At 41.3% G+C, this 24,822-nt stretch overlaps 1 protein-coding gene across 2 annotated transcripts in view; it reads left to right on the forward strand.

Annotated features, from left to right (window-relative positions):
• Prkg2 (protein kinase cGMP-dependent 2) overlaps window positions 1-24,822 on the forward strand; it is a 106,308-nt gene that overhangs the window by 2,662 nt on the left and 78,824 nt on the right. For both annotated transcript variants that reach the window (XM_055594603.1, XM_055594604.1), the window contains exon 2: window positions 7,173-7,646. In XM_055594603.1, coding sequence (XP_055450578.1) covers window positions 7,186-7,646 — 461 coding nt within the window. In that variant the 5' untranslated portion in view covers window positions 7,173-7,185. The remainder of the gene's footprint in view (window positions 1-7,172; window positions 7,647-24,822) is intronic.

The raw sequence follows: 24,822 nt of genomic DNA on the forward strand, positions 1-24,822 counted from the left end.
CACATTTCTGTATTTATTGTTTATATGCTTGTGTGGCATTCCCACCCTGCCAAAAGAGCTGAATGGAATGCTCCTAAACTTCTTAGCGTACAGGATACATAGTATTCATAAAATTCATGATGTGAATTCTGCTGGGGGTGGCGGGAACTTCAGTATGACAAGCTCCTGTGGTTGTGAGTTGAGGGGAAAGCACTCTTGAAATCGAGATGCTGTGGAAAGATAAAGCAGCAGCAGCAGATTCCCAACTGAGCCTCCTGTCCACTGTCACAGGCCAGGTGGAAAGAGGGTTTTAATTGTAGCACTGATAGGAGATTTAGCTGTCACAGGGTCAACTCTGTATGGGTTGCCTGAAGGAGGAGAAGCAAGGATTTAGATATTCGGTGATGGTTAATTATTTTCTAAAGGAGCCCTGGAGAGGCAAGCAAATAGTGTCATAGAGATATGCGTCATTTTTATATAATCTTAGCATTTTACCCAAGGAAGCCAGTAAAGCCCCCTCCTTCAATTCTAAAGCTAAACTGCCAATATGATTTAAAAAATAATGTATTCGGCTTTTTGAAGGAAAGGAAATTGCAGTTACCTGTAACCGTCACTTCTATGAAATCCTCTGTAGTAATGTTTTCCTCCTAGTTACCATGGAGATGGTCTGTATTTTCTCTAGTTCAAGAAGTTTGAGACTCTGGGCTGACTTTAATCTCATAAGCACTTCTTACTTGGATTAGTGCAATTGCCTTTGTTTTACCTCCCCGAAGCTCTCTTCATTTGGTTTCATAGTTATTCCAGGAGCATTATCTTCTAAAGGACAGATATGACTACACAGCTTGAAAAAGAACTTGGCTTGCATTAAAACCCAGATACCATAATAAGGCATGTGCATTTTCAGTTTCTTACTCCACTATATTACTTTTTTTAAGCTTATTACTCATTACTTTCCTTCCACCCATCATACATTTAGCCCATTTCTTCAGTGAATTAGGCTTTAGGTTTTCTTGCATTCATTTCATAATAAGTGTTCTGTTTTCTAATTAGTGGCCCCTCTACATTAGGGCAGTTTTAGGTTTATGGAAAAGTACAGTTCCTATGTAACATTAACCCCCCCATCAGTTTCCTTTGCTCCTAAAGACATTAAAAACAGATTATTTTATTTTTAAAATTATTTTTTTCTTTATTTGCATGTGTGTATCTGTGTGCAGTGTGCCGTGTGTGTGTGTGTGTGTGTGTGTGTGTGTGTGTGTGTGGCCAGAAGAGGGTATCAGAAGTCTAAATCTGGAGTTACAGCCAGTGGTGAGCTGCCTATGTGGGTGCTGGGAACTGAAGCCTGGTCCTCTGGTTGTTCAGCAAGTGCTGTTAACCACTGGGCCACCTCTCTAGTCCTAAGTTGGTAATACCTTGCAGCAGTGATATCTATCTATCTATCTATCTATCTATCTATCTATCTATCTATCTATCTATCTATCTCAGTGTTTGTTACAACCAATGACCATATGGACATATTCCTAACTAGCATCCATCAGTTATCACTGGGTTTATCCTTTGCACTGTATATTCCATGGGTTGAGACAAGTGCACAATAACACGTAACTATCATTGCAGCACCATACAGAATAGCTGCAGTGTCACAAACACTCCGTGTGCCTCACTTCCTTTCTCGCTCGCAGACACTCATCCACACCTCTTCCCACAGTGCCGTACCGTTGGACCCATACAGCATGTATGGTCTCCCAGTTGGCTTCTTCACTTAGCGACATGCATTTAAAGTTCCTCTATGTCTTCTCACTGGCTAGTGCTTCTTATTCTTGAATAATCTGTTTAATGGATGGACTGGAGTTTCATTGTTAACCAACAGGACATAGTTGCTTCAAACCTTGCAGCATTTGTGAATAAAGCTGAAGGTTTTGAGGAAGCCTTGAGATTCATTGAATAAACACAGAGAAGTAAGATACTTAGTGAGAAACACCCACCATGTCTTCTGAGGTGACCATATCACCTTACAGGCCCTCTGTTCACACCAACCTTCCTGTTAGCCCCTGTCATGTCAGGTTTGGTGTGCTCTGTGTGGCGGACTGTGACCACTGTGTCTTAGTTTCTCCCTGCCAAATTAGTTTGAAGTTATCTACTCACAGCTGACTGTATCCCCTCCCTTTCTTCTTTGTTCTCTATAAATCTTAGGTGATATATCTGCTCAGGTCCTTTGCCCATTTTCCAGGGTTGTTTAAGTTGTTGTGTGCTGAGAACACACCTCCTTTATTAAGTTTCTTCCCAGACTGTTTTATTCTCTTCTTTTGCAGAGATTTCAGTCTTAACAAAGTACACACTTACCAATCTCTCCTTTCAATTATTTGCAGTCTTTTATTTTAAAAGTTACCATGGAATCCAAGCTCATCTAGCCTTTCTTCTATGCTCTCTTCTAGGTTTATGGTTTTATGTCTTATGCTTAGGCCTGTGATGTGCTCTCAAGTTAAATTTTGTAAAAGCTGTCAAGTCTGTGATTTAGGTGACTTCATCCTTTCTCTGCATGCGGGTGTTAAATGGGCCCCTTTCTTCGTCAGCTTCACTTTGCTCTGTTTTCAAGGGTCAGTTGACTGCACAATTTGAGTCCACTTCTGGGCTGCTATGTTTCATTAATCTCCTTGGCTATTATTTCACTAGGGCTCTCAGTGCTTGTAGCCGTGTGGTGAGCACAATGTGGGGAAGTCAGACCTCTGACTATTCTCCTTTAATAGCTTCCTTATTTGGTGTAATTTTTAGTTAACACTCTTTTTGGTTGAGATAAGCCACTCAATTGGGTAAATAATGCAAACAATAATTATACTATTTAGTATTTATGAAGCCATAATGCCATACACTAGGAACAGTGCTAAGTTCTTATCATCGTCTATGTCATATGACCCTCTAAGGATTCCAAATGATGTATAAAATGTTTTATCTATTTGTCTGTCTGTCTGTGTGTCAATATGTCTCTTGTGTTCTTATCTCTGAAGTCTAGTAGCTGAAGACATAGAAAGTTAATCAAAAGTGCTTTGACAAGGACACTGGCTCTCTAGTTCCTGCCAGCACTTTACCATACCCCATGTTTATAGATATGCTAGTAACCTCCTCCCTGTCACATGTGTGTGTTTGCATGCATGTCTCTGTGTGAATCTCTCTCTGTTGACTTCTATGAGTATGTCTCTGTATCTCTGTGTTTGCGTGTATCTCTCTGTGTGTATCTATTTCTATGTGTGTGTATCTCTGTGTATTTGTGAGTGTGTATCTGTGTATGTATGTGTGTGTATGCTTGCATGTACTCTCTGTTCATGTGGATGCATTTCTGTCACACTCTACTTGGATAGAGGAAGCAACAAATATTATCTAGATAGGAACCAAGCTTTTGCTTTAAACTGCTCCAGGGCAGACAAGAAAGCCACATTTTTGCCACGCTGACTGCCAGGTATGAATCAGCCTAAAGTCCTTCCCAGTCCCTTGGCCCCTCTGTGAGCAACTTCTTCTGCAGAAGGGGAATTAGTTGATGATGGAGGCTCCAGAATTATCCTCTCCTCTTGCTGAACGCTGTGGCCCACTCTCTCTACTCCCTGACTTCGGAGTGTACCCCCTTGCCAGGAGGAATGTTGTGTGCCTCCAAAGATAACTCAGTGAGCCTTTTGATTTAAGAATTTCACTTCAGTATGTGAGAATAAGCAGAAAGTACAAGGAGTTGCCAAGCGTAAGGAGGCGTAGAAATTCTTGATACAATTTTTTGTGGTCATTCAAACTGTCTTCCCACCTCCAGTCTTTGGGCAGGGCTTGTTTCCTGCTTTGTTGTTGCTGCTCTGCAATGTTATATCTTCTCAATGTGATGTCCACAAAGAGTAAGGTCTCACTCCCACAAGGCAACATTTGCATCTTTAAAGACCTCTTGTCTGGAAGGCAGCCACTTCCTTATACTTCTGCCTCATACAGAAAGGAAACTGTGTTCTCCTCCTATGGAGATGTGCGAACCCCTCTTGAGTCCCATACTGCTCAAAGGACCCCAATGTACCTGACGTCTCCTACATGCCTCACATCACACAGGGTGCTTTACGATTTTCATCAGGACCCTTGTGAGATGGAGATAATATACCCATTTTATAGACACAAAAATGAAATCAGAGATGCCACATAACTTACAGGGGGCTGGGAGAGGGCAGGTTGGTTCCTCCCTTAGCCTGAATCTGCTGCTCAGGTGAAAGTGGGCTTTTAATCTCTAAAATCATTTCTTATCACATCATGAACTGTCCTGTCACGTTATTTTAATAACCTGTAGCTGCTAGATTGATGAAGCAACACCCTGCAGCTCAATTCTCCTTGTGGTGAGCAATCCATATTTGAGAAATTACTTACCTTAGTGACAGCTAAGAAGCGCACACCATGAATCTGATCAAGTTTTATATGGCCAGAGACTTGAAACCCTGCTTTAGGGGTAGCAGCAAAACTTAAAGAGGAGAAGTGAGAGCCCACAGTAGCCTCGAATAGCCTAGTAACCTGTTTAATTCAGCAACTTGAAAGGTAAGTTAGTTGCTCTCATTTCTCCATGTTTTAGGAATTCTGAATAGCCCACAAGATTTATACAGCTTCTGAAGTGACCTCCGTGGAACAGACAAGATAGAGAGAAGGTGGTGTTTGGGAGGATTTAACATTCTGCACTTAATTGTGTTTTGGGTTTGTGAAATGATTGGGCTGGTTCAGATTTTGCTCCACTCATAGGACAGAAATGATTTTAGACCTTCTCATAGTTAGTGTGTTAGAACTGTTTTCACTGTCAAACCCAAGTGCTAATCCATGTGAGGCTATGCCTCGACAGAATGCATGACATTCAGGGCTTAGTAAACACTTGTTTCGTGAATACGGAATGAGTCATTAACTTAATATTAAATCTGCTTATGCTTGCCATGTTCTCTATAAGTCAATTCTTTCCCCTACTTATCTCTCCTTGGCTGAAAATGCTAGTTCACAAACCAAAAAGTCTGTCTGGAAGATGGCTTAAGGCTGCCTGATAGAAACTTGTGCACATGTTAATTTCAGCAACCTTTGGGAGTACCTTTCAGAATATCATTTAAGTTGATTCTCAAGTCTCCATCTATCAGCCTCTGAGTTGCCTATTCCGGATACAAGTCTGTCCAGGCTCACTTCTTTAAATTTTACTCTCCTCCATCTTTCTATGTCATGTTAATGGGGAAGAATAATAAATGCTGCCGGGTGAACAGAAGCTTAAAGGTTATGTCTGCTACAAGTCTGCATCCCGTGGCGGCAACTCCACACAGCTTATGTTTATTAATGGCTGCTCCCAGCGAGGATCCTGTGAGGAGTGGTTCAGTGTTGAAAGATGTATCACTTCCCTTTTCCATCCTGATCTTAGGCAGCATACATTGGCTGGTTGCATCTGTTTAAAATTTTTGCATCTAGCCAGCCTCTGTGGAGGCTGCAATTAATCTGGTAGAACCAGGGAAATCAAGTCAAGATCTTTGTCTCCCTGAACTTGAAATCTGGTGGTGGGAGTTGCAAAATATGTGTCTGTAAACTTCGGTTTTGATCCTCTGTCCTGATTCTATAAAACCCAAATTAATCCAGATGTTTTTCAGTTGATGTAAGGTTCCCCAGACGATGCCACCTGATACTAGAATGTATAGTGTGCAAAGAGCAGTTAGTTAGGGCAACATCTGCCATACTTCGGCTGTGCAAACTCTGTTGCTGTGATTTTGCTTATATAAGTTTATGACCTGCAGATGATTTACTTTTTAAAAAGGTTTTTCTTTTCACCTTTAAAATTACGTGTAGGTGCCTATGAGTGCAATGCTTATGGAGGCCAGAAGGGGGCACTGGATCCCCGGTAGCTTGAGGTACAGGTAGTTGTAAGCAATTGACACTCTTAACTCCTAAGCCATCCCTCCAACCCTTATATGCTTTTTAAAAATTTACTATTGTTTATGTGGAATTGGCTTAGTAAATCTAAACTTATTCGATTTCCATTGAAGTAATATTATGAATGAAACAAAACGTATTAGTGCCAGCCTTTTGAATCTATGATAAATGTTAAAATAAATCCATAGCTTTGGAACTTAAAAAAAAAAAAACGACAAATTAACTAAAATTATCCCTTATAACCCCTGATCTTCCTCTACTATACTGAGGCTCATTGGATTGGTGATAACTTTGGGGGTCTTCGTGAGGCTGTGTGTGTGTGTGTGTGTGTGTGTGCCTAGCAGGCCAGAAGTTGATGTTAAGTGTTGTAAATTTATCTCGGCTTTATATATCAAGGCATGGCCTCTCTGCATAGCCTAGAGCTCATCATTTCGGGTAGTCTGGTTACACAGCTTGTTACAGTTGTCCTGTTTCTGTGTCCTGGGCACTGGAAATACAGGCAGGCTGCCACGTCTACCCAGAATTCCTGTGGGTACTAACTTAGCACCTCACACTTGTGCTGCAAGTGCTCTACTCACTGAGCTATCTTTTGAGCCTTGAAGATACCCTTAATAAAAGAATAGAGCTTCATAACATGGGCCATCACGGTTTGCACAGCTTGGCTTTGGGACTTAACATGAAGGATGTAGAAGAAACTTCATACTGATTTTTTTTCCCCCTTGGGGATCACAGTTCAAAGTTTTTAACAACTAGCCTTGTCAGAAAGGCAACACGCACTACTGTGCCAGGCAAGAACAAACTGCTAATAAGGGACACTAGCTCTTCCACTACCTGTGAGGAATGCAAATGTGTGATTTCTAAAAGGGGAGCTCTTTTGGACTGTAACAGAAAGAGAGTGGTGGGCATTATTAACTTCTTTCAAGCCTCTGTCGCTGTGGCTGCTCCTTTGCATCCAGCCTCTGCCGTGCTGACATCCAAATCCCCATCCTGTTGGGATGCTTTTGAGACCTGTCCAGAGAGAACCACTGAAGGTGACTTGGGCCATCTATAGAGGATGCTCAGGTGTGTTGCTTGTGCTGCTTAAAAGACAGGGAAGAAGGAACCCAAATGCTAACGGCTCTCCGTAGAGGGATAGAGTTGCGCTGCCATTGCTTTCCCTTGTAAGACTGGAGGAGATCATTGCTCATCAGAGGATGATGACTGCTGTGTGTCTGTTCATGAAGCAGACTGGAGAGGGGAGGGCTGCTGGGAGTGGGACTCCGCTTGCTCATTCCTAGTTCTGTGCCTTTCCCTAGGTTCCCGAGCAACATGGGAAATGGCTCAGTGAAACCCAAGCACGCCAAGCACCCAGATGGCCAGCCAGGGAGCCTCAGCAACGAAACCCTGCGGAGCAAGGTGGTGGAGCTGGAGCGTGAGCTGAGGAGGAAGGATGCGGAGCTTCAGGAACGGGAGTACCACCTGAAGGAGCTGCGGGAGCAGCTGGCCAAGCAGACTGCGGCCATCGCGGAGCTCACGGAGGAGCTTCAGAGCAAGTGTGTCCAGCTCAACAAGCTGCAGGATGTGATCCACGTGCAGGGAGGAAGCCCACTGCAGGCCTCCCCGGACAAAGTGCCTCTGGATGTTCACCGCAAGGCCTCAGGCTTGGTCTCTCTGCACAGCAGGAGGGGGGCGAAGGCTGGAGTGTCTGCAGAGCCGACCACCCGAACCTATGACCTCAACAAGCCCCCCGAGTTCTCCTTTGAGAAAGCAAGAGTCAGGAAGGATTCCAGGTAAGAGGTCTCTGTGATCTGCTCATTCAAAGTGGCCTTCACAGCAGGAAAGACCAGGGAGGTGACCCTGAAGCTTCCTAAACGGCCAGGGGCATTGAAACCTCAGTGGTGGGTATGGGGCTCTCCGTGGAGAATCTGTCTCTTAACATGAGGCTTTTCCTTCGAGTCTAAAATTGCGCTTTACCCGGAGGTTGGGGTGTGTAGATTCTGAGACAGGTGCAACTGACAGACCGAATTTGGTAGATGCCATCTCTGTTCTCTTGACACTCCCGGAGCAGGGCCGATTATTTAAGAAGGGTGCGCTTCTCTCTGTAAGGAAGCGGACTTAACGGCGGCGCACAGGGAGCGGATGGGATACAGCATGTACAGCAGAGCCGCTTCCCAGCCGCTGGTCTTTGAGAGTCCTGAGAAAGGACCGTGATGGAGACTCACGGAGGATGATGTCATCCGCACCCAGTCCATCCTGAGGGCTGCCCTGCCAGCCACCACGCTGGCTGCTTAAGATAAACACACAGATCTCTCCTTCCTGTGGGGAGAGATAGCGCGGCAGAGAGACAAATGAGGACTGCAGAGAGACCAATGAGGACCGCATGGTTATTAATTGGGATAAATGATGCAGCAAACAGAATTAGTGTGGTGGGTGGTGTCGGAGGAGTTGGGGAGAAAAGGGGAAAGAAATGGGATTCTCATGACGGCCTGGCTGATGGATGAGGTGACCTTTAGCTCAGACACAAAGGACGAAAACCGGGCAGAAATTAGGTGAAAGGAACATTTTAGGCAAAGGGAACAAATTGAAAGTTAAAATTGATTTTTAAGATTAGACTTATGTCCTTTCATATGTTTAAATCAACGTGGTAAGTGTGTGTATGTATGTGAGACTGTGATATTTCGACACAGGCATACAGTGGGTTGATCAAATTGGGAATTTAGGTCTTCAATGTTCTTATCATGTATTTGAAAGAAGATGTAGAATTTCACCACTACCTTCTACTTAAGGGTATGCCAGTGTGTACCTATGAGTGCAGTTCAGACTAAAGTTTGATTTCCTGATTAGGAGAGATTGATTGGAAAGATAAGTTACAGTCTCCTTTTTTCGTGGTCTTTCAATAAGTGCGTGTTAATTGACATGAGGTCTTTGCCTTGATAACATCTTGGCTGAGCCAGCATCTCTGTGCAAGTTCTGTGAAATTAAATTAAAATTTAATTTACTCACTGGCACAAGTAACATAAATCAAGACAAACCATCCAAGTTAAACAAATAGCTGATTAATCTTGACAACAAAATTATGAAGGGAGGTTTAATGGCATCAGTTGGAACAGTGAATGATCAATAAATACTTGAAAGGAAAATAATCATACTGGGTTATTAATCATAAGTTCTCTAGGTGAAAGAAATCTAATTATTAGTAGACATTATGGGGGTTTTGTGGAGGCCAAAGTTTTAGTATTAGTTGGTTTAGAAAGGTCTGACCTATTTAGTACTTTCAAAATAATAATTATTTTATTGTTCTTTTTGATAGAAGTATTTTGATATATAAATTTATATCACATATAATATGTATAATATATAATGCATTTTTTATTACTCTCACACATATATGTGGGCATATGTAATGGATCATTTACTGCCATTCCCAAATCTTTTCAAATTGAATCTGGTTTTATTAGTGGGACAGTATATGAGAAAACATAGAACGAATCTTTGACTTTCTCTCCACGTAAGCCACTATGTTTCTTCTCCTGAAACCAAGGATTTGTTCATTTGCTTTGTCCAAAGACCTTCACTCAACTTGAGTCATAACACTACTCTCTTAGGTCTAAACAATATAAGACAACCATATTTCTTTGAATTTCTTGGTTAGCTTACTTCTTGCATGGTAAAGGAAATTACTATTTATACACTTAGAATTTCTAAAACCCCCATGTTTTTGTTTTTCTGTGTATAGTGAAGGGATCACAGAAAAGGCAGTGTGCCTCTGAGTAAGGATTATCAGTGATTTCTCTTATACCAATCGCAGGCTGGATGGGCACAAGTCTATGGGTAGGTCAGGATAAAGAAAGGGACCAGCTGATTTTTTTTTTTTTTTGCAGTAATGGAGATCAAAAGATGAATTGGCTTTTAAAAAAGGACTAGTCCTAAGTAGAGCAGCAGATAATCCATGCCCTAATAATTCTTATATGCTCCCATAGAGCCTTGAGGTCATGGGTGAAATACTTAAGTAGAGTATGGACCCATCACCCTTCATTGACAGGCCTGTGCTTGATAAATATACAAACACATTTCTCCGTCGATGTGAAAAAAGCTGGTCGAGCACAATTAACTCAATCAATTCACAGAGGTAATTTTTCAGAGTTTTATAAGTATTCATTATTAGCAATTCATTTTTCCATTCCTAAACACTTCTAGTTTTGGAGAAAAAGCCCGAATAAATCGTGAGTATCTAGTGAAGAAACTGTAAGAAACAATGTTCTGGAAGTCAGAGCACTAGGAATATGGGGTGTTGGTCACTAACAAGGCCTGATATACACAGCCACTTTCCAAGCAGAATCTGCTAGGGATGTTAGAATGCACTCTGTTAAAATGGGTGTTCCGTTCATTCCTAGGTTCTCATAATTTATTCATTGAGCATCTGTAATGCTTCCTGGATGAATCAAAATCTAAATTTATATTATATATATATATATTTCGTTGACTTTTGCTCTTCATGCTTGTTCAGAAAGCTGCTGAATATCACTGTGATATATTCTTTTAAAAGAGTAACTTTGTTATCAGAGGTTAACAGCTCTCATAAAATGGACAGACTTAGGGAGGTATATACCAGAGGCTAAAATTTGGTGGGATGACAAATTAAGAGCTTCACCTGTCACTTGCAACACTCAAGGCTGTGACTTATGAGACCTCTACTCAGATACACCCTGACTGGTGAGTGAACGTCATTGGTATCCAGGTAGCCTCAGCTCATGCCAGGTCTGTTGACCTGGACTCGTCGAATGTACTTTTAGAGTTTGAAGAGGCAACCTGCACAATTGCACCTCTGTGCTTGAGGCAGGGGAATTTATAATGACGTGGCAGGGGACCAGCGGGGTGTAGAAACTTTTCTCTTCTACAGGTCAAAGGTTTGTTCTTAAGGATGAGGCTCTAGAGTAGTTCAGTACTGTGTAGTAGAACTTTGTATGTAATGACTGAAAGGCCCTGTTACCTGTACTGTCCAGTGTGGTATCCAGTAGTCAAATACGGTCCTTGGATGCTTGAAATGTGTGTAGTGCCTGTAAGAAAATGAATTTCCAACTTCAGTTATCTACAGCTACATACCTACAAGTGTCTAAAGAGTATTGGTTGTTGCCATGCTAAAATATTTGTTTCCTGTACCTGTTATTACCGGTGATGGATCTGTGCTCTCTGTGGGCTTTGGGAACACTTTACAGACAAAGTAAGAGCAGTTTTAAGCGAAGCCACAGGAAATGTGAATGTTCCTGACAGACTGAGGTGGGCGCGAAGCAGAATTGCTGTGAAGCGGCTCCGGACGTGCACGACGCTTTGTAGTTACTTGGCGTTGAGCCATGGACCAGTTTAGAGCTTCAGAAGCAGACAGCTGAGTCGGCACGCCGTCTGCTTCTATTACAGGCACCCAGGTTTATCGGTGCATCCTAACTCGCTTGAGACTCACTACACTCTATTAAGCATTTAGTCTCTGATTTCATGTAATGTAGGCAAGGGTCAGAAGACCTTGGAGCAAGAGGAAGCTTAGGGGTCATTTCCTGCTGCTCTCATCTGGACAGGCACACATGTGCCAGAGAAGGTGGTGAACTCGGGCTGGAATCTAAAACATGACTTAGAGACCTCTGATATAGTGGATCTACCCACAGACCCCAGTCCCATAGTTCAGGTCCTAAGATGCTTTATGATAACATATTCTATTGGATAGTAATGGTGGTGCCTTCTTTTTCTTCCATGTGAGCTGAGTAGGACCTGCAGTGCAGGTCCAGTGGTTAGCATGAGCCATGTTCCAAGAGAGGCCCATAAAGGTAAAGGGTATGAAGAGTGGATTTGGGCCATGCTGTGTTCCACATGGCAGACCACACATGGTTCTTTGAATGAATCCCATTGCTTCTCAAGGCTGAAACCAGGGAAGGGCTCAGTATTTCTGTCCATGTCTGACCTGCTATGAGCAGCAAGGTAGCCATGCATCCTAAGGTCAGACCAGTTGCTGAAAGTAAATTTTCTGTTTCTCTAGATGTTGTTCTGCAAACACCAGCATTGGCAGAGCAAAATTACAAGCTCATGCTGAATGTCTGGTGGAACACGGGCAAATTTATCAGAGACATCTGGTAAGTGGCTGGTATGAGCGCCTTCTTCGAAGAACGCCTAAGCTATCGTTTGAAACTATTGTTCTTCTGCGAAAAGGAAAGATAAGACAAAGACTTGCCATCAACTTCAGATGTTGACTCCAGTTTTAGGAAGGACAATTAGTTTTGTTTGTCACTCCCACCCCAGGAGCGGAATAGGTAAAAGTGGGAAATGGTGATGAGTCACACATCAATGCAAGACGTGGGAAAGGAGTGAGGAAGAGTGTGCTGCTGTTATTTGAGCCTCCTTTCATGAGAGAGAACAGAGCAGTAAGTGTGGGCCGGTGAAACACGTTTTCCTTACTCAACGGGAAAGTTCCTATGGAGAGAAATAATGTTGATATATTAATGAATGTTTGCTAGTCACCAGACTGATGCTTCAAAAACATGGAAACATGTAATACAACAATGCTATAGATTGTCATTCCCCCAGTTTACATATTACACACACACACACACACACACACACACACACACACACACACACCAGCAACTGTGTATTAGGCACAAGTCTAAATATTGTATAGATGTGGAGACATGTGATGCTTATTTAAGAGCCCTGTAGAGCCTCACAACCCACTTTACATTTGGGGAAACTGAGGCACGTGGCATTCTATCACTCATTGAAGGTTGCAAAGTTCTCCATTTCTGGACGGGAATTTAAAGACCCGGAAGCAGCTCTTAACTTCTGCTCTTACACGATTTTTCCGAAATTAGAATTAGAATAGGACTTTTCATATTTTGGTTGAAAAGCCTTGCAGTAAACTGTCAAATAATAATAAATAGATAACTTAAATGCTATAATTAGCAAAACAAACAAATAAAACACAGCCAAGAAAAATACTCTTTGCTTTTGTTATTTCTCTATGAAAAATCATACTTCCAACAGAAGCTTCTCTGAAATGAGTTTTCAGGACCAGAAAGTTGTGTGGGGGATGGGGAAAGAAGCTGAGTTAGTGACTTACACATTGCTACCCAAGAGCTTTAACTTTTTTTTAATCACTCTAAAGCCTAATCCCAGCCTCCGTGCTCCTCTCCTCCTAGTCCCACCCTCATGTCCCCTCTCTCCATCTCCCCCAAGAGCTTTTAGTAGACAATCAGAAATGTTCAGCGTGAGCTATAGGCTTTTATCTATCAAGGTTGGTAGTCAAAAAAGTTGGTGCATACGCTTAAAATACTGCTAGCTTAATCTCACTATTTAGCTAAGCCAACTGAAACGCTCAGTCCGATGAAGGCACTGGAAAACAGAAATCTGGCTGTTTGATCTTTTTGCTAGATGCTCTGGGTGATGATTGCCAAGGGCCATGTTTCCTGGAAGGTGGCCGTGTGTTTGGAAACAAAGGTTATGATTTATAACAATAATGCTCACAAAGACACCCAGGTCCAGCTAGCTGCTGAGGGATGGGATGAGGAAGCAAAGTTATTATTTAACTATTAGATGCTCCTTGTTTTCCATACATTATCTCTTGGATGCTTTGGACTTGCCTAATCAGATATATGTGGTTTCTCTGTGGTACCAAAGGTGAAATGAAAGCTCAGGGTAATTTATCATGTGACTGAAGCTTGTAGTGTTGATAGATTGTTGAAGCAGGTCTGCAGTTTGAGTCCACCTGATGTCCAATATATATTCTCAACCAGATGCAGCCTTCAGCATAAATGGCTTCCCTTAGGGCTGCATAACCAGGTTTAGGGAACTTTGGGGGACTGGGGTGAAGAGGGGTGTCATTAAGTTTTAAAGAAAAGGGGAGGTTAAATATGGGGCGTGGGGTTTAGATGTGTCTAGAATTAAGTGCAACTGCCTTGTCATGGAGATGCTGTTGAATGAATTAATGGCCTCTCCAAGCACTGGCATCTGGCCCCTCTCACTTCTGGCCTCTGTGTTTTCTTCTCTCTAGGAATACAAGGGCTCTGAGCTACTTACACTGTCTCTGCTCTCAACTCTCAAGTGCTCTGCTTTATTATTTCTGAATATTATTATTTATTATTTCTGAATAATAATAATAATTATTATTTATTATTTATTCCTTCTTACTGCAACCCCTACTTCCAGGCTGTCAGCAGCTAGGCTTTAGGAAAATGTTTAAGGGAGGCTAAAAAAATACCCAGCATGTGAAGCCTGATTGTTTTGAATAGTCTGGAGTTCAAGTACTCATATTTAAGCACTGTGATAACCCGGAGGACACTACCCATGGACTACATTCTTAGGATGAAACTCTGTGATATTTTTATACTACACAGAAACTGTATCGACTGTAACCAACAGATTCCTATTACAGTGAGACAGCCTTGCACAATAACACATTCAAATCAATGTTATTTACTGAATACTGACTCAATGAAGCTCAATCTTTTAAATATAGTGAAGCCACTGTTGCCATTGTAACCCCACAGAGTATTTCACAAGCTGTGGAGGTCATGCTCATCACCTTCGGTTTCTTTAAAAAAAAATACATTTTTAGTCATTGAGAATTTTGTACAATGTAGTTTGAGCATATTCCTCCTGCCCAGATTAACCCTTTCCTTCCTCCCTCCCAGATTTGCCCGTACATCCCTTCCAGATTCCACCCTCACATCCACAGTTTCCCAGAATTGTGTTTTCTCCTTATTTTTTCCCCTTTAATAACTCATAAGCTCTTCTCTGTGCTGTCCATACAGTCATGAGTACGGGGCCATGCGCTGGACTGTGGTTTACCTACCAGAAGCCACAGTTAGGGGAGTTAAGGGGAGACCAGCAGAGGTTACTGCTTGAAACATTTTGGGACTAGGAACTCAGAGAAATCCACATGATAAATTGTCTCACAATTAGCAGTGTAAACAACACGTATTTGCTACCTCAGAGTGTCCACAGTTGGGGCCCAGTGTTCCGTGTGTAGGTCCCAAGGCTGCAGTGAAGGGATCAGCCAGTTGTGCTTTCTTCTAGCACCCTCTACACCAGTGGTTTCCAGCCTTCCTAACACTGAGACCCTTAATACAGTCCCTCATGCTGTGGAGACCCCCAACCATAAAATTATTTTCATTGCTACTTCCTAACCATAACTTCGCCACTGTTATGAACCATAATGAAAACATGTGATATGCAAGATAACTGATGTGCAAGCCTTTTGGGGTCCTGCTATTCTAAGGGCAGCTCACATAACTGTTAGTGGGATGCAGTGCATTGTGGGGACAGAGCTGAGGCCCTAGATTTCTTGCTGGTTTTCAGCTGAGGGCTGATCTCTTAGACCTGTTGAGGGTTCCCTGCTATGTGAGCCTCTCTCTGGCCTCCTTACTACAGGGCACTTCTTTGTGGCAGCTGCGGAGTCCCTTAGATATGATCACGAAACACTGGGACAGCCTTCCCCTCTGGTGTATTTTGTTGGTGAGGAACAGGTCCTTGGGTCTGTCCCCACTGTATGACAAGGTGTTTCATAAGCATGTGAAGTAGAAGCCACACCAAACTCTTTTACGTGTTTGAGGCTAGGCTCTCTGGTCAAAATGGCCATGTACGAAAGTAAGGCAGATGTAATAAATTCAGTCAGACATCTGCTTACGGCATCACCAGAGACAAATGATAGTAACCACCAGTGTTTGTCAGAGGGCGAATATAGAAACAGAATGTAATATGCAGAATGCACACATATGGGATATTAGAATCTTATTGTTATATCTTATGCTATGAAATAAATTAACATTTAAGACATTATCGTAAGTGAAGTACATCATGCTCAAAAAAGGACAAATGTTGTTTAATTCCACTTATATGAGATATCAAAATAGTGAAAAGTTAGAGATATAAAGCAGAGTGGATGTGCCAAGGGGCAGGACAGAGATGGAGCTACAGGCAGCTGAGTGACAATGGGACAATGGAAAAGTACTTAATACTACTGAACTGTGCGTTCATGTAGTTAAGTGGCACATTTTATATAACATGTTTTATCGCAACATAAAAAATTACACAGAGTCCTAGGTGCGCTCCTGAATGCCAGGACATGCTTCAAATTCCAGATGGGGTCTGGGAGGAAGGAGAAGGGAATAAGACTGTTCTCAGCTCTGTATCCATTTGTTATACGTGAAAGAGAATATGCTATATCAAAGTGCTATAGTAAACACTGATCATTAGTCAGTTATTAATTACTCAATTTGCATTGCTTGCTTGCTTGACAAACACATACATTTGGTAGGTATCCTTTTTGTTGTTTTATCTACTTTCCCAGTTTTTCTAGTGTTGCAGAACTATGGAGGGAAGGATGATATAGTTCTTCAGAAAAAGAATTTTACATTCATTTGTTTGTTTGTTCATTTATTGGTGTGGGTGAATGTGTGTATACACACATACGTTCAAGCATCTTTAACCCATGCAGGCATCTCACTGACCCACAGCTATGATTTTTAACTATATGTGTAATCACCTGGGGAATTGGTTTAGAGGTATCTGGGTCAAGCCCTTGGAGTACCTGATTAAATTTGTTTGAGGTGAGAATCCAGCCTTATAAAACAGACTTATTCGCACCGCTCACTGCTAGCACTGAGAACCCCTGTTCCAAACATGTGGCTCCAACCCCGGTAACTTCCAAAATAACCAGCTGACTGATCTAAGATCAGTGCTAATTAGATACTTAGAGCTGCTTACCGTTTATGCCTAATTACCACACCATCAACTTAAGCATATCATCAACTGTGTCAGGCTAAACTCCTTGTAAATTTTGGTTGTTTTCAACATTTCGATAGTAATCTCTGTTCTTTAATACTCCTGGGGAAAGAACCATCTGCAGAAACCCGAGAAATAGAGAAGTGTTTGTTGTGAGCAGGAAGTAACAGCAACATGATTAAATTAGAGCTGTGCTTGATTACATGGACAGAGGTAGGAGCACAGGAGAAAGTCATGCCTGCTTTCTGATTACTGCTGGAATGACCTCACCCTTCCCAGGTGGTTTGTTGCCTTATAAACGCACACATTTACCTGGTATCTTTCTGTTGTTAACTATCCAAATTTAGGGTTTCTGATAGAAAACCAGGAAACAAGGCTGTGTGCTCTGTTTCTCACTGCATCTGTTTACGAGGTGACTGAAAGTCATTTATGCCACGATTGCCCCTGTGTCTTTAATACTTAAGCAGGGGAGAAGAAACTTGAATGTTTTCCAGTTTTTTAAAATTTCATTAAATTCCTGATACATGTAAGGTATGATACATGTAAGGTTTTGAGAGATTAAGTAATAAGTAGGGGAGGAAAGCATAGCTTTAGTCTTGATGTTGTGAGTCTCTTTAAGGAAATTAAAATTATTTTCACCACGTATGGTGAATACTACGCTGTAAGAGATAGGTATGTGGAAAGAGGGGACTCTTGTGTTTAAACTTGGTGAGATATCTTGTTTGTTTGTTTGTTTGTTTGTTTGTTTTGAAACAAGTTCTCAGTATGTAGCCCTGGCTGGCCTGGAATTCATTATATAGACCAGGCTGGCCTTGAACCCAGCAATCTTCTGTTTCTGCCTCTAGAGCGCTGGAATTAAAGGTATGCACCTCTACACTCAGTCTTAACAGAAGATCTAGAGTTGGGTTCTGAGGAAGATGTAGGGTTTTAGGGATATAAAGTGGGCTGGCACATTTGGGTACAACCAATAGTTCAATGAGTGTGGTACCCTGAAATGTGTGGAGACTGGACAAGTGGCAGGGTTGAACCATTAGGAATTTTGAAGTGATGACTTTCCTGAATGATATAGGCAGGACTCATGTAGAAAACAGAGTTTTCTTGTTATCTGCCTTTAAATTGGTGGTGAGAGACTGATTCATTGCAGTAACAGCTAACTCTTAAACAGCACATTTTATGTCCTACCAGTAGATTTTTATGTATTGTTCTAAGTACATTATGCTGTTAACTAATTTAATTCTCAAGAAATTTTACGACCTGTGTTATTGTTGTTTTACAGCTTAGAGAATCCAAGAGCTGATATGCCAAGGTTCCAGAGTTAGTAAACGAGAGACATTGGAATCAAACTCTAGCATCCCAGTTCAGGATCTTGTGTCCACAGCAAGTGTGTCCTATGCTCTTATTTGATTGTATAGTCAAGAAGTGAAATACAGTGCCATACAACATATGATATGGACATAGAACAGATGCTTGGAAGAAAGCCTTGGTGGGAGGAAAGCAGGCAAGGGTTACTGGCCAAACCTGAGTAAAGCAGCTCACTAGATAACATGGCGATGAGCCGGTCTGATCAAACATGAGAACAGAGGTCTCTAACATCTAGGACCGAGAAGATGGGACTGAGATCCCAGCAGTGAGAGATGTGGATGAACTTTGACAAATGGAATTTTCAGAGCTAACTTAGAGGATGGGAATTTATTGCTTTGAAGAATGTTGACTATGTCAATTGGTGCTATAAAAGGATTATGGAAGGTTGTGATGTTGCCTCAGATAGATATGAGTTTGAGAGCCTGCCCACTGGAGGAACTTTGAATGGAGCAGACTGTCTTGGAAATGCTTTTGTTGTTCTGTGGTTTCTCGAACCTTTATTTCCCATTAGTCTTCAGAAAAGCATGCTATGATGGCTCGAGTTGCCAACTGCTGGTGTTGCCATGCGTCAAAGATTTGCTGCCATGTTGTCAGAATTAATGTTCAGACTATGCCTAAGGAGTAGGTGTGGGTGCCAGGCCCTAACCACAGCCAAGGCATCCACAATTCAGGAGGTCCAGTAGCTGGTCCAAGGTTGTGAAGCTGGGAAATCACAGAGATGGGATTGAGGCTAGCATTTTCTAGCTCCTGAGCCACATACATTTAAAAATAATTTGGGTGCCGTAGTGGTTCTGAGGGGATGGTTCAGTGGCTAAAGTACTTGCCAGGCAATCATGAGGACATGAGTTCAGATCCCTAGTACCCACATAACAGCCAGGTGTGGTAAGGTATGCCTGTAATCCTAACCCTGGGAGATGAAGACAGGAGGGCCACCAGGATCTTCTCTGCCAGCCAGTTTAGCTAACTGGGAAGCTCTAGGTTCTGTGAGAGTCTCTGCCTGAAAAAAATAATTATGTGGAGAATGATGGAAGAAGACATGCAAAGTTGATGCCCAACCCCACATTTTGTGCACTCTCATAATACACACAGACAGAGTTCTCACTAATAAAGTGAGTACGTCTATGCAACCATCAGCCATTACTTGAGAATAGAACATTATTAGAGCCTCAGAAGCTCCTTTTCCATCTCCCAGTTTTTATCCATTATCTGCCTCAAAGTTATTCTCTGTACTATTACCATACATTTATTTTTACATGTTTTAACAGCCGACTTTAATGGAGTTATAGATCACAACTCCATGGGCGCCAAACTTTTATCTTTATATAGAAAAACTCATTTATGCTTTAAATGGTGGTGATTAAAGAATTATCATTACTATGTAGTGTTTATCTCACGACTCCACAGTACTGACCAAACTCTGTACTCGACATTTGGTGTTTCTGGTGTTTAATGCATATGTTCAGTGCCGTCATGCCTTTCGACGCACGAATGTGTGACATTTGGTGGCTATGAATGGGGAAATGAATAGCTTGGCAGTATGATATTTCTAAATTGAAATTTAGCATACTTTGCCAGTTTACCAAAGTGGCTGAACAAACTGCTACTCCCAGCAGCAACGTAAATGTATACCCTTCCTTCACGTTCTCTGCAGTATTTGGGAACACTGGCAATCTTCATCTCACTCATTCTGGTGAATATGTCGTAATGGTCCATTGCAGCTTCAGTGTGCTGCTCTTTCCCAACTAAAACTGATGAGCGTTTTCTGATATATTTTCCATTAGTGTCTGTTTTTGTCCATCATTGCACCATGTTAAAGCTTTCCTACCTTCCCATGTACTTCCACACATCTAGGCTGATTTCTGGACTTTGAATTTTATACCAAGGGTCTTTTTGTTCATCCTCATACCACTAACATGTTAGTTGTTTTGCTTTATAGTAATCCTTTACATAATGTTTCTTTTTTTTTTTTTTCTTCAATTTTCTGAGACTGTTGTTTGGCCTTCTATAACTTCAGAATCAGCTTCTCAATTTTCAAAAACAAAAAATAATTAGGATTTTATTAATTAGAATATATTTCACATCATTAAAAATTTCATTTTAGGGGGCCAGAGAGATAATGCCTGTTGACTTGAATTTGATCCCTCGAACCAACATAAAGGTAGAGAAAGAGAGCCAATTACATAAAATTCTCCTCTGACCTCCAAATGGGTGATACAGGGTATGGGAGGGTGTTTGTGCATTTACATATGTATATCATACACTCTCAATAATGGGTGATTTTCTTTCTAGTTCAATCATTTGTTGGAAAATTTTGTGATGTTATGTATATATATATATATATATATATATATATATATATTTTTTTTTTTTTTTTTTTAACTACTGAATAACACTCTACTGTGTAAATGTACCACACTTTCTTCATCCATGTTCCCCTGCTGAGGGACAGCTAGGTGGTTTCCAGTTTCTGGCTGTTATGAATAGAGTACCAGTGAACATGGTTGAGCATGTGCCCTTGAGGTAGGATGAAGTCTCCTTTAGGTCTATGCCCAGGAGTGGCCTAGCTGGATCTCGAGGTAGATTGAGTCCCATCCTTCTGAGGAGCACCGTGCTGGTTTCCATACCGTCCCCACAAGTTTGTATTCCCACCACCAGTGGTTGACTGCTCCTCACATCCTCGCCAGCGTGAGCTGCTCCTTGTCTTATTGATCTTAGCCATTCTGATGGGTGTAAGATGAAATCTCAAAGTAGTTTTTATTTGCATTTACCTGATGACTAAAGATGATGTTTCTAAGTGTTTCTCAGACATTTGAGTTTCCTCTTTTGAGAATTCTGTTTTGTAGATTTGTGCCCCTTATTTTAATTGGGTTATCTGTTTTCTTGATATCTGTTTTTTTTTTAAATATATATATTTTTATTTGCCCTCTATTGGATGTGTAGAGGGTTAAAATCTTTTCCCATTCTGTGGGCTGCTGCTCTGTCTCAATGACACTGTTCTTTGCTGTTCAGAAGCTTTTCATTTTCATGAGGTCACATCTATTAACTGTTGATCTGAGTGTCTGTGCTATCAGTGTTCTGAGCAGGAAGTCTTTTCCTGTGCCGACAAGTTCAAGACTATTAACCTCCTTCTCTTTTAATGTATCTGGTTTTATGTTGAGGTCTTTGATCCATTTGGAGTTGAGTTTTGTGCAAGGTGATAAGAATGGATCTATTTGGATTCTTCTACTTGCAACCATTCAGTTTTATTGGCACCATTTGTTGAAGATTCTATCTTTTTTCTGTTATGTATATCTGGCTTTTTAAAAATAAAAAGTCAGGTGTCCATAGTGTGTGGATCTATGTTTGGATCTTCAGTTTGATTATGTTGATCCACATGTCTGTTTTTGAGCCAGTACCATGCTTTCTTTTATCACTATAGCTCTGCAGGGCAGCTTGAGGTCAGGGATGGTGATACCTCCAGCAGCTCTGTTAGTATTCAGGATCGTTTTAGGTATTGTGGGATTTTTGTGTTTCTATTTGAAGCTGAAAATTGTCCTTTTAAGTAGCTGAAGAAGAGGGTTGAGATTTTGATGGGGATTCTGTTGAATCTGTACATTGCTTTTGGTAAGATGATCACTTTTACTGTATTGAAACTACAGAGCCATGAGCATGGGAGGTCTTTCTATCTTTCTGATTTCTTCTCCAATTTCATTCTTTGTTCCATCGTTGTAGTGTTTTGGTTACTATGTGCCAAGGGAATTTCTTTTTGGTCCAGTATATTTGGTGTTGTATGTGCCTCTTGTATCTTGATAGGCACTTCCTTCTTCAGGTTAGGAACATTTTCTTCTATGATTTTGTTGAAAATATTTTCTGTGCCTTTGACCTGGGTTTCCTCTCTTTCCTCTATACCAATTCTACTTAGATTTGGTCTTTCTATAATGTCCCAGATTTCCTAGATATCATGTGCTATTTTTTTTGTTTTGATTTAACATTTTCTCTTACTGAGGTATCTGGTTTGTTTTTTTTTCTTTTCTTTTCTGTTTTATCCTCAGTGCCCGAGATTGTTTCTTCCATCTCTTGTATTCTGTTGGTGACAATTGCCTCTGAGATTTCTGTTTCCAGTTCCTAAAGTTTTCATTTCTAGGTTTCCCTTAGTTTTGGGTTTCTTTTATTGATTCTATTTTCACTTCCAGGTCTTAAACTGTTTTATTCATTATTTCAACTGTTTGTGTTTTCATAGATGTCTTTCAAGGATTTAGTCACTAAGTCTTTAAGGGCCTTTATCATACTCATAAAGGCTATTTCAAAGTTTTTGTCTTGTGCTTCGACTCTGTTGCATTTCTCAGTGCCTACTGTAGTAGGGTTATGGCTCTAGTGGAGACACAGTGTCCTGGCTGTTATTGACTGTGTTGTCATGCCTATACATATCTAGGCATATGTGTTTGAGATGATTATGATTCTGATATCTGGTCTTATCTTGTTAAGTGGGTATTTTGTTCCTTGATTTTTTTGCCCCCTTTAATTCTTAGGAGGATACGAAGAATGTTGCCTGGTATGAAAATTCTTCTGGGATCCTGATCGGTGTGACCTCTGAAAAAATGTGTTTCCAGGTATTAGGAACTGATACTTAGGGATGGGTATTGGATGGGGGACTTTGAGGGGATCCACAGGAGGGAGGAAAGCAGGGTGTCCCACCACAGTCTGTTCAGTCCCCTGGGAATTTGAGCAGAGAGTAAGGAAAGATCACACCACGTAGTCTTCTACAGAGGTGGGCATGAGACTGAGAGGATGGAGGGTGAAGACCCAAAGCTTGTCTACCTGCTTCCCTGGTCTACCTGCTTCTCAGGTAGGCTTGGCTGGTGGGTTTCTAGGGAGTGCCTGCTGGATTTGGGGGCTACGATAAAGCAATGAGTGGGGAAAAGCAAGACTGGAGGGAAAGGCCTATGTGATCCAATGGAGAATAGGGCCAGAGAAGGAGGGGAGGCTACAATATATCATCTGCTACTCAGGTGGAGGTGACACTGGGGAAGTGAGACTGGGGAATTGGATTTGGAGGGGAGGAAGGAGAAACTCTGCAGTTAGCCCTCCTTCTGTGGCCTGGGTACTCTTTTATTTCCCTTGATAATATGTAGTGGTTTCAGTGGTCTTTCTTAGTTGGACATTATCCTACTCTCTGGTGATTTAAGTTCTGTCTTCAATGATTCCACTTACAATTTTAACTTTTAATTGTTTGAATATTCGTGGGAAATGGAAATATAATTGAATTTGTACCTTGGTTTTGTATGAATCCAGAGACTGTTAAAAGTTTTGCTAATTTTGAGGGTTTTTCATCGTTTTCTTTTGAGTTTTTCACAACCACAGTTATGTCTTTTAGGAAGAGTGACAGTTTACTTTCTTTGCTTTCTATGTCTACCTCTCTGATGGTCTCTTTTTGTTTGTCTGTTTTAAGGACCTTATTGAATTTACTAAAGTCCAGTTCATGTTGGACTTTAGTGTCCCATTCCTGACTAAAGTGTGGAATAAACTTCCAACCTCCACTGTCTAACACAATGTTTCCTGGCCTTTGGAGCAATCTCCCAAAGCTCCAGTGCCTAAAACAATGTTTCATGTTGTCTGGACGATGCTTCCAGGCCCCTCGGTTTACTGAATGTCTTCTGGCTTTGCCTCTCAGTATGCTTTAAATTTAAAAACGATTACAGGTGTTTAATTTTATCAACTCCTCTTTTTTAAGCCGTTTTTGAGTTGCTGGGTTTTTTTTATTTGTTTTGTTTGTTTGTTTCTTTGTTGTTGTTGTTGTTTTTTATGTGGCTAATTGCTTTAATTTTCTTGAGACAGAGTCTCCTCTGTAGCTCCTGCTGGCCTCAAACCTGCCTTTCTGACTCAGCCTCTTGAGTACTGGGTTTACAGGCATTGCCACCACAGTAGCTATATTCATAACTTTTCAAGTTCAGTATTTATTTATGTTTTTTAGAAACAATTAGCCTTTATTCTTGGGTTATTAATATCTGGAAAAAAACTGTATGATAAAATTATCCTTTCCTCAAATGTCTGGGAATTTTAATGGTAGTTGTTGGAATCAAGAACTTTGAGGAGATAGTTTTTTATTTTTTATCCTGTTTCTTTATTATCAGATTGTTATCTATTATTTTAGGCACTTTTAAAATTGTTATTTCGTATGAAGTGTCCAAGTGGACCTGCACATTATTTACTTATTTTTCTCATGTCTGCAGTACAGGAAGCAGTGGTCCTCAATTCCAGCCTTAGTAACATCTCCTCTGTGGCCACATGCTTGTCAGAAAGTCAGCAAGTCACCTGTTCATTAGTCTAACAACAGATGTTGATTTTTTATTCTTTTTAAAAATTTATTTTTAATTTATGTATTTACTTTACATCCTGATCGGAGCCCCCTCCCTCTTCCCCTCTCAGTCTCTCCCTCCCATCCTCTTCACTCTATCCTCCCTCCCTTTGTCCTCAGAAAATGGGAGCCACCACCACCACCAACAACAACAATTCACTCCAGCAAATCAAATTGCACCAGGATTGAGCTCATCCACTATGGCCAGGCAAGACAGCCTGGCTAGGGCATAGTAATCAAAAGCAGGCAACAGAGTCCATGTCATGGCTAGCAGCTGCTCAACTTACTTGGGTACCCACACGAAGATCAAACCGCCCATCAATTACATATGTGTATGGGACGTACATCCAGTCCTTGTATGTTCTTTGGTTGGTGCTTCTGTCTCTGTAAGCCCCATGGGTCTAGGTTGGTTGACTCACAACAGATGTTTATATTGGGCTATTGACTCCCTTCACTGGATATTTTCTTTCACTCCTTCCTTCCCTCTCTACTTCTCCCTCCCTCTT

The sequence above is a fragment of the Psammomys obesus genome, unplaced genomic scaffold (genome assembly GCF_907164565.1).
Source record: "Psammomys obesus unplaced genomic scaffold, mPsaObe1.curated_primary_1811, whole genome shotgun sequence".
Lineage (NCBI taxonomy): Eukaryota > Metazoa > Chordata > Mammalia > Rodentia > Muridae > Psammomys > Psammomys obesus.